Raw genomic sequence first — 10,779 nt, forward strand, 5'->3', positions numbered from 1 at the left:
ATTATTATTATTGTTGTTGTTGTTGTTGTTGTTAATAATGTATTAATATTTTAATTAATTGTAAAAAATTTTGTCATTAATAATAATAATAAACATTATTACATTAATTAATTAGAATAATATATTAATTAATTGATTATAATAATTTTTTTCAAATGAGGACAAAATGTGTATTTTTTATTTTATTAGGGAGCAAAATGGTCAATCATAGGAATGAGAGATTAATTCTCACCTCCTCTCTTGAGAATCAATCTCTCATTCCCCATTCTCAAATTCGAGTGACCCTACGAATCTAATTTCGATTTCTATCTTTATTTTACAAAGTAACGTCGTCAATAATTTTGATTTTAGATCTCAATTCCCCTGTTTGAGAAGTAAACGTACTATTATGGCTTAATAGCTAAAACTCTTATTAAATTGTAAAATAAAAATTTATTACACTTGACAAATATAATTTTTAAATAATATTTTTGACAAAATTAATGAAGATCATATAAGTTTTTCGCCCCCTACCCACCCCCACCGCGCCGCGAAAAGAATGTTATTAGCTTTTCATCAAACAATTCTCGGATAAAATCACATTGCCCTAAAACCACAGCAGCTACATGTTTTTACCAGATGCTTCATTCCAATGCCAAATGAACCCTTGTGCTTCATAATTTCATTTCGTCATTGATTGCATATCCGAAGAAGATAGTCTTATGTAACAGATTATAAAAAACAATTGAGGAAAAAATCAACACTGCTTTCATTTGTGTAATAGTCTCATGCGGACAAAAGGCTTTTATTTTACAATTTATACCAAGTAACTCGTAATTATTTTCATCCAGATTTCATCTGCAAGTGATCTGGCTCATTGACAAAATAAGGCCGATAGCAGCAACAAGACATCGAGTCTTTTGGGGTTTCAGTGAATATACAAAATGGAAGAAAGAGATAAAAAAATGAAGAGAATGCTTTGCATAACAAGGCCAACAGAGAAAGACCCAAATATGAACAATGTCAGACAGACGTGAGAAGATCTCAGATGAATTTAAACGAAAGGATAAGGAGGGAGCGAGACAAGGCTGAAACCTTTCAGACCTTAAGAAGTCCTAATTGCTCCAAAGAACTGCGGATATCAGAAGTTGTGCAATCTTCAGGCGTCTGAACAATGTTGGGACTGTCAATTGGCATGACATCTGAGAGAGGGTAGCTTCGGTTAGCATGGATTTGATTGCTTGAACTGCTGCAAATGCCCTTCAATATTACAGTTTTGTGCACACCCCCAAGCAATCCTTCGTAGTCCGTGTCCCCAGACTCCCCAACAAAAACCACCATCTTTGACAACTCCACACCCCACCGAAGATATAGATACCTGATATATATTCAAAGCCATTAAATTTGATAAAATATTATAGCACAAATTTTAATTACATGACCAAGGGGCCAGAATAAATGACACAAAATCCCTGGGACCATGTTTGACTGTTGATGCCACAAACATATGAATCATAGTTATTAATTTTAATCAATCAAATTATCGGTTCAAAGCTCAACACATGATATCCTTATTATTGCATTTTACTGGTTTAAAAACACAGTTGCACTTTTAATTTAACAATGGTGCATAAAGCCATAAACCTAGTAATCTGTTGCCCCAGGCATGCAATGCTTGAGCTATTAATACAAGATCAATGGAAATATAGAACTCCTTGGTGTTATTCTACCATGGTGCACCAACTCAAGTCATGATGCTTGTTAAAGCTTAAATGTTATTGTTGTATCATAACCCATCAATTAAGGCTTTTAAGCAAGTAATAACTTAACATCATATTAGGACAGGTTTTGACTAGGTGATCTGGTGATTGAATCTCCCTATTGTATTTGATTTGTGAAGTTCCTATGAATCATGGCCATTGAGTTTCGCCCACATGCCTTGCACAGTTGCACATGAAGCATTGTTAATGTTTAAATACAATTATGAGCCTAGACCTATTAGGGTTAAGTTTTTGGGCCTTGTGGCAACTTAACAGCTCAATACTTACATGATTAAGATAGGAATCTGAAGAATTTAAAGGTATAAACAAGATTTAAATTGCCATTAATAAAAAATGAAAATTTTACCTCAGAGCCTGGGAACGTGATGCCAAAACTGGAATTACATTAATCCTGCTACCATTTTGGCAATAAATAACATGACAACGAAGCGCTTGAATTCTCAGCACCTTCCGAAGCTCCTTAACAGGGGGAGTCTGAAAACAGACATAAGTAAGATACCAAATGAGATTTCCCATGATGACAATCAACTGCACTAAATCTTAACCCATATCAATAAAATTCACCATTCAGAAGAAATAATTATGTCCCAATTGTTCAGACAGATTAAGAGAAGAAACTTTACCATTCCAGGCTTTTGCACACTAAAAGCATAGCAGTAGTTGGTTGAAAGTTGTTCAGCTGGTGTCAAAACCTTTTCTCCACTTTCCGCTTTTTTATCAGTAACTTGAGATGCCCACCGGACCAAAGTCTTCCTCAGTCCTTCCCCACCCCAACGATATTCAATGTGTGAGTGGTAATAGAAGTCAACCACGAAAGGGCCATCCTCAGAATTAAGAGTTGAATAGTAGAGATCACTGCCACTGTTACAAATAAAGGCATCAAAATCACTAGGGCTCAAGTGACCTGATACCAGAAAAGAGTGAATCTCAGATATGGTCATTGATGTTGACAATATGAACCCTATAGAGCCTTCAGTCCTTTCCTTTTCCACAGCCTCACAGATCTTCTTAGTCGCATCAAGAAGACCTGTAGTGCTATCACAATCCACAGAAATGACAAAGATATGCTTCCGCCTCCTCAATGCTGGAAACTTAGCAGCACCTGTATTCTGGTCCACTTTATCTGTGGAACCAGACTTTCGGGTATCTTTCAGAACACCCTTTGACCATGCCAGAACAGCATTCTCCAACCTACTCTTTCTGTCGGCAACATTTCCTTCAGAGTCTAAAGAATCATCATTTCCACTAGCTCCACTCTTTTCTCCATCCAATGAAAACTTCAAGTTCAAAGATATATCCTGTATATCTCTCAAGGAATCGCCTGGTGAATCTGACTCTGATGTCTCACCTCCATCATCATTTCTCTGCCACTGCGGATGCCTGGGTTTGCAACCGGCTATACGAGATAGGTAAGTTTTACAGTGCTCTGGCCAAGAAAATAGGTGAATGTTCTTCAATCCATTCTGTCGACACCTTGCCCAAAGTTGCTTATCAGCAACAAGCTTAAGAAGAGCATCAGCAATAGACTGCTGATCATGGGGATCGACAAGAAGACCATTGTCAAGAACCTGTAACAATACTCTCCATCAGTAACGAAATCTTGGTAAACTCCTTTCTGGCTCTAGTATACAAATGTAAAACTTGCTTGACTCCTTCATTTGGTCTCTAATAACCAATATTTATGGGAAATCAGAGTGTACCCGATGTATATCAACAGGTCCTCCATTCTTAGTGGCCACAATGGGCAAACCATGAGCCGCTGCCTGCTCAGCCACCCCAAAAAAGAAAAAAAAAGTGTGAAATTTGAGCTTTGGGTGAAAAATAAACAGTCGCAGTTTTTTTTTTTTAATATACAGTACTAGAAATAGTACCTCAATCAAAGTAAGCCCAAAAGGCTCTATAAAAGCTGGATTTATGAAAACACCCTGCACAACAGTTGGATAAATTACAACTGTAAGATATACCACAAGTATATTTATATGAAAAAGAGTAACAGCTAAATTTTATTTCAAAAGCATGCAGTTGAACACTCGAAAATTGTAATAACAGCAAATCCACTTTACAGATTAGATAATAACTAAATAACACAAAGTAATATGATTAAACATGTCAGATGGAAGTATAATTCGGTGATTTGGGGTCTCAGACAGATGACTAGTGTTTAGACTAGAAAATAATGGACATAGTTGAATACACACTTCATAAAATCATGATAGTAAATTACCACCAAGTTTAATGAAGCAAGAAGTACCTTTGTCTTTGCTGCCAGACGATATATTTCAGGAACATCAGATTGTTTATGATGTTTCGGGTATGCAACTTGCCCATACAGATCATATTTGTCAATAAGCTTCAGCACTGAGAGAAGAACAGAAGCACTTGTGCTTGACATTTCATCAATCCCATCTCGGTTACCCATAATCAGAGTCTGCAAGGCAAAGATGAAAAGAAAACGAAGATACAACAAAAATGTCAGCTTACAAACAAGATTTCTTCAACAATCAAATGTCATGGAGTTTAAAACATACAAGATTAGCAAGCTCTCTTAATGGACGACATTCTCCAAATGCTTTAACCAAAGTTGTGATATTCTTTTTTGGATCCGGCCTAGCAAGTGCAAGAATCACAGGCTTACGTGGGTTTGTAAAGAAGCGCATTATCTGCAACACAATAACTTAAAATCCGACATCAATTATACAGGTGCATTAAATGTTTATCCGACTTCAGTAACATCATCTAATTCAGTTAGCGTAGGCCGTCCATCACGGACACACAAAGAAATGCCCAGGTAACTATTAATACCTCAGACCAGATAGGCGGATCTGGAGAAGCAGGATTGTCTTCATTTCCTTCTGTTTCACCATCCATATCACCATCTTGGGGAACAATATGATGGAACTCCATTCCAGGAGGAATTATCTGCAGAAAACTAAACATCATCAATCATATACAATGATACCAGAAAATATGTACCTCCAACAAACATTATCTTGACAACAAGAAGAGCAACTTCCCGCACAACCAAAAAAGAAGAAGTTACTTACAGCCATGCGAGGCATGAACTTGCCATAACAGCTCACATTACGTTTAATCCTGGCTCGTAGTTTACGCTCTAGTACAGGATCAAAACCATCATATAAACGCCATTGCTCTTCTATCTCCTGCCTAGTGCTAGTTATCACTATTTCAGAGGCATCAAGGGATAATTCCTCAGCCTCTATTCGACGCATTATTTTGTACGTAGCATTTATTTCATCCCTTGATAATCGAGCTTGTTTTAAAAGCTGCTCTAACTTATCACGGCCAAGTGAATGGCCAGTAAAAAGCATTGGCACGTTAAGAGCACCGGATAGAAGGGCAGCTGAGTCACCTGCATCTGCATAATGCCCATGGATGGCAACAGGCCAGACTGGCTTCCCACCACCAATTTGCTCCCCTAGAACATTGGACATCCGTATGATATGGTTGAGTGCACCATCAACAAACTCAGGGATGTGAGGCCATAAAAGTTCTTTAGCGATATATTTATCTTTTGGTCCAAATGGTATTCGAATGATATAAGCACCGCTGCTCTCCCCCATATCGTCCATGAAATCATCTGAGTTGCGTGGAGTCAGCATCTCTGTGGGTTCACCATAACTCCAATCTACATCCGGTGCCGATACTTGTCTAGTGAGCAAATCAACTCGATAAACTCCTGGCATGGAGCCCAAGGCTCTTGCAAGTTCCACAACATACTTAACCTAGAAGAAAGAATATGTAGAAATTCATCTGTTATTTGACATGTAACTTCAAAAGTTTTCTAGGGACAGAAATGCCTACAGCAGAAAGAAGCTTTTGCAACCAAATGTTACCTGACCACCAGTATCAGAATCACGGCCCAACTCCATATTTTCACCTCGTATGAGACCATGAATGCTGCAGGCAAAGTAGTTGTTAAATATCATCAGAAATATTATATATTGGAATTCTTGTATATTTTAGCATGTACCAAAATCCAAACACATCTAGTAAGCCATTAAGTTTTGATCTTAGTGAATAAATTGATATTCAGATAATAGTTACAATATGTACATCAGAAAATGAGAGCAACGTTTATGAACAATTTTACTAAGAAAAAAAACATCGATAAATACAGCGACATAAACCAATCATTTCATTATCTTCTTTGCCATCATCAATTAAAGTGAGAGTTCAGTTCATGCCTTATTAGCACAATATATAGCTTTTTTCCTTTCTGTTGACTAATCCATGTTTCCATTGCATCAACAGAGCTTATTCTAGGTAGTCTGCTTCTAGTACTATCACCATGAGCCGATACATCGCTGACAATGTCCCCTTTTTCTCCCTCAGACAAGTCTTCAGACATATCAGCAGTTGCTTCCCTCCGGCCTCTTTCACGTTCAAGACGACGTTTCGCCATTCTCTGAGCTGCCTCTCCCTCAAGCTACAAAAGAACAGATCACTATTAACTTATGAATCGCTAAGTCTCGGGAAAGACCATGATGTCTTTTCCATTAAAACAAAACAAGAACATCAATAAAAATAAAACAGGAAAATAATGGCAAAGTATACTGTCTTTTCGTTTTGTTGTTATTTTGTATCCATCAGGAACATACTGTTTGCACTTGAAAGCTGTGCCAGCCATGAAGAATAGAAGAAAAGAAAAGCTACTTTAAGATAATTATTAAAATACCTTCGGTTTGTCTAATGTGTGCCACATATTCAAAGTAAAACTTACTTAAAAGACAGCAAAATCATATATTTGGAAGTTTATCTATTCCATCATCCAACAATTACAAAAAAAATTGGAATTTCAGCAAAGTTGTGAGAGAAGAATGAATCATTATCACTTATTTCTCATATGGGAAAAGTATAAAGAAAAAGAAATAAAGTAAAATCCTTCAATTAGTGTTTCATGTATCCTTCAATTTGAGTTCCATGTTTTTCAAATAAGCCACAAAACTGAACATCAATGTCCTGTAGTCCGGAGGACAATTTACTCTAAAATCTATGTAAAAGCAAATTACTAATAGAATTAGGGTGCATTGGCAGTTCTTTTCAATTAATCACTTTGCTCAAAAGTGCTTTCTAAAACAGCAGTTGATATAGCACCTTTTTGCTCTCTCTCTCTCTCTCTCTCTTTTTAATAAGTTAATAAATAATATAAGCAACTATCATTTGCCATATAAGCATATTCAAGGATTTTTTGCTCACTCAAAATGTATTTATCGAAAAGTGGCCGTCAAGAGATTCTTCAGAAGATAATAGATATTCCAAGTACCTTTTTTTCATCCAAAAAACACCTTTTGTCAAATTCTACAAACTGGAGGGTTAAAAAACTCTCTAACTGCTTGAATATTCTTTTAATAATGTTGAAAATACCTCTAAATATATTAATAAATAAATGGAACTATAATAAACCAAGTAGAAAATTAACCAATACTAAATAAATAAAAAAAATCAAAATCAGAATGTTTGACTAAACTGCACCTAGATTAGACCACACTGATTTACTCAACCCTTCCATCTATGATCTCTCTTCATCGAGGACCTTTCTGAAAAATTCTATAACTTCAGAGCCTTCCAAACAAATTCTTAAACAGCATTATTAATTCACATCGCTAAGTACAGAACCAAGTAAAACAAAGAAAACCGACGCTCACAAATTAAAATTAAAAATTTGAAAAAAAGGGAAAAGAAAAAGAAAGGAAACCTGCTTTTTCTGACGAGCCAAGTTCCAAATCCTCCAACACATGTTCTCCAGCCGCGTATTCCTCTCTTGAGGACTCCTCGTCGCTTGAGCCTACAAAACACATGCGTAGAAATATACATATCAAAATACATACTATTATTATACGAATAAATAAATAAACAAATAAAGCGTACCTTAACCCAGGAACGGTGGAGATCGGTCTCATCGAATCCGGTGATGACTTCCTCGACGAAGTACCTCGTCGGACTGAACCTCCCTCTCTCTCGCAAGAGCAGCGAGGATTTAGCGTCGTCGAGACCGGGGCCCACATCAAGTATTGCTTCGAGGTAACTGTTTATCCAATCGTTTCCTGCCATCTTCTTCTTCTTCTTCTTCTTGTTGAGAAGTTGATTCTACAACCAAATATATATATGTGTGTGTGTGTGTGTGTGAATAATTTATTTAGTGGTGTTTGTTTATATATGATAAGGTGGCACTGTGAATTCAACTGAAGTGTGTGTGTGTGTGTGTGAGAGAGAGAGAGAGAGAGAGAGAGAGTGAAATGAATTGAAAATGAGAAGAGACAGAGAGGACGCACTAATGTTTGAGTGATTTTGGGGTCTTAAAACGGTAAAATTTTGTTTTTTGTTTTTTGTTTTCCTCTCTTCGATGGAAAATTTGTGAAATTTGTTGCAGTAACTAACGAGTACTGAAATGAATCAATTACTCGCTGTGTGAAAAAGTTCTTGTCCCAAACTTTTTACGTTTTCTCAAAACAAGGACACATTTTTCCATTTGTATCAAACAGGTCCCTGACTTAACCTTGAAGGGCAATTGAGTCATTTCAGCACAATCTGGGACCATTTTGAGATAATAAAATACTCATTATACAAGTAAAAAATTATATAAATATAACTTACAAGTTACAATAAATAATATTTATTAAATATTTTAGTATTATAATTTTTAAATTACAACTGTCTAACCTCAATTTTAAACACAGCTTGAGTCATTTTAGCAAAATCTGTGACCATTTTAATACAAAAGGGCACACTATGTCCTCACTAGAGAGATTTTAACAAATTAGGAAAATCGTGTGAAAAAGAAATTTAAGAGATGTTATTGTGAATTGTTTAATAATAGGAGAAAAAGACAGGTGTCAAATAGATATGGGTATAAGGACGTTGAATCTTTTAGTACCGAATCTGAAAACAGCGAGTGGGCTGCGTGCGGGGTCCAGTGTTTCCTCAATTTGGTTTTACACCTGTAATTATTATGGACATATTCTCGTAATATGCTTTGTAGATTACCTAATCAATGACAGAGAAGGGAGAAGTCTATGTTACAGCTTCTGTAAGTAACAGCAGCCAATGGGAAACTTCCACGGGTGCTAGAGGGGAGAGAAAGAGGCCCCAACGCAAGGTGATGGAAATGGGAAAGTTCGAAGCTGTTACTTGCAGCATCTGCACCTTAGCCATGTCCGACAGAGAAGTCTTTAAGCCATATTTAGTGTAACATACAGCCAGTGTAAATAAAGTAAAAAAAATTAAAATTGGTCTCATTTAATTCATTTACTTATTATTATTATTTTTGTATTATTTATAATACATATTTGATATAACTTATCTTATAGTTTTAAGTACTTATTTAATTTGATAAATTTTTATCAACATTTTTTTTGGTTGTTTGATTATTTTTTAGTAAAACTTTTAAAGATTAAATAAGCTATTATATCTCTACTAGTAAAAACTCAAATTTTAAATTTTGTAGAGTCGAGATTAAAAAGTTTTTTAAATTATTAAAATATCTAAAATATTACTTACTTATTTGATGGTGTTGTTTATTTTTTATAACATAATTTAAAAAAATCTATATTAAATTGATTTTATAATTTTTGATATAAACTCTCATTGACAACTAAAAATTTTTAAGTAAAAGTTTTATTAACAAAAGCTCCTTAAGGAGCTCCATTTAAAAACTAGACCAAATGGGGCCTTAGCAATTATAAATTGCCCTAAATATAACTTACAGATTATCGAAAGTAAAATAAAAAGAGACCAAAAATATTTTATTTATGTAACACCTATGATGAGTGATTATATAATTTATCTCGAGATTGAATGTGATTTTTAAGTAATTTAATTTGGTTGGTCATTTGAATTAAAAAATTATAAAAAATAAAAAAGTTGATTTAAATTTTATTTTTTTATCTTTTGAAATTAAAAAAAAAAATTGAAAAAGGAGTGATCATGTAACTTAAAACGTTGAAAAAGATCATCACCATTCACCATGTTGGTTCAATAATGTTATCTGAATAAAGTGATGGTTTAATTAACACGACAGAGTTACAAATTGAAGCCTATTCCTCGTTGTTTCTTTCACAATCATTCTTAACAAAGCAGCAAAATAAATTGATTTTAATAATGTCCCTAGCTGGCACGTCCTGCATTTTGTGCAAATTAACTTACCAATTAAAAAGGAGTTAACGCAATATTTTTTTATTACCATATAAAGCGTTTTGATTTTTTTTCATATAATAATGTTATCATCAAAGGAATTTCCAATTACCTAATGGGACACGTATTCAGTGAATGGGCCCACTGAAATTATATTTTAAACTTTGATTAATTAGTATGTTTTGTGTTTAGCAAACGTGTGTTAGAATGTACGGTTGGTCTGTGTTATAATATGATAGACGGCTATTTTGTCACTTTTTTATTACATACTTTTCATTTTTTCATATATCATTTTATACTTATTTTAGCTTAACATATATATATATATATATATATATATATTGACGAAACTGACAAGTTCACCATAGGTAAGCTCGTCATAAGGAATACGATTATCATAAAGGGCTTTGATGAAATTTCTTACTTTTTCACCTAGAAGGGTAGGTAATCCAGCAAGAAATTTTTCTTTCCAGGTTATATGATTTGCATCATCCCTTAGAAATAGTCTGGTGAAAAAAGAGGTTTTATAGCTCTGAAATTCACTAAGTTTTCTACATCTTAAATTATGTAGTAACTCAGCGTTTTTATCCCGGAGGTGTGAATGATCACCAATGAAATGGAGGGAAATGGTCAAAATAAGAGTAGCAACAGCATCCTGAATAGGGTTGTTGAACTCATCAAAAATAGGGGCTCCATTTTCATCGACTTGAATGGAATTTAGAATGTCTAATTGTTGCTGATTAGTGAGAAGATGATCCCACCATCCTTTTAGTTGACCAGTAAAACCAGCAATTAGGATTTCTGATATAGCACGATCAGAGGTTCCTGCTTGGGTTTTATAGGCATTGGCTGCCATTGTCATCTGTTG

At 34.8% G+C, this 10,779-nt stretch overlaps 1 protein-coding gene across 3 annotated transcripts; it reads right to left on the reverse strand.

Moving 5' to 3' along the window:
* Positions 1–724: 724 nt before the first annotated feature.
* On the reverse strand, positions 725–8,071 carry LOC18055832 (probable sucrose-phosphate synthase 1). 3 transcript variants are annotated; one of them, XM_024192324.1, is made up of 14 exons: positions 7,650–8,071; positions 7,477–7,566; positions 6,380–6,395; positions 5,966–6,207; positions 5,615–5,678; positions 4,805–5,503; positions 4,563–4,679; positions 4,289–4,420; positions 4,012–4,188; positions 3,632–3,685; positions 3,461–3,523; positions 2,384–3,328; positions 2,107–2,234; positions 725–1,357 (listed from the first exon to the last, which is right to left on the reverse strand). In XM_024192324.1, exons 1-14 carry the CDS (start codon positions 7,784–7,786, stop codon positions 1,078–1,080), a joined length of 3,144 nt encoding a protein of 1,047 aa, XP_024048092.1. In that variant the 5' UTR covers positions 7,787–8,071; the 3' UTR covers positions 725–1,077. The 3 variants fall into 3 exon arrangements, with proteins under 3 accessions (XP_024048092.1, XP_006453095.1, XP_024048093.1); XM_006453032.2 differs by lacking the exon at positions 6,380–6,395; XM_024192325.1 differs by lacking the exons at positions 6,380–6,395; positions 7,650–8,071 and having other exon boundaries at positions 7,481–7,554.
* Positions 8,072–10,779: the final 2,708 nt, after the last annotated feature.

The sequence above is a fragment of the Citrus clementina genome, unplaced genomic scaffold, assembly GCF_000493195.1.
Source record: "Citrus clementina cultivar Clemenules unplaced genomic scaffold, Citrus_clementina_v1.0 scaffold_1, whole genome shotgun sequence".
Lineage (NCBI taxonomy): Eukaryota > Viridiplantae > Streptophyta > Magnoliopsida > Sapindales > Rutaceae > Citrus > Citrus x clementina.

What these genes read in the sequence shown, in the direction of transcription:
- LOC18055832 (XM_006453032.2), bottom strand. Translation starts at nt 7,832, where the DNA reads ATGGCAGGAAACGATTGGATAAACAGTTACCTCGAAGCAATACTTGAT. An exon ending in TGGCTCGTCAGAAAAAGCAG is followed by an intron (nt 6,208 to 7,476) that starts GTTTCCTTTCTT and finishes GTTCTTTTGTAG; the next exon opens with CTTGAGGGAGAGGCAGCTCA. An exon ending in ATCCGCCTATCTGGTCTGAG is followed by an intron (nt 4,421 to 4,562) that starts GTATTAATAGTT and finishes ATTGTGTTGCAG; the next exon opens with ATAATGCGCTTCTTTACAAA.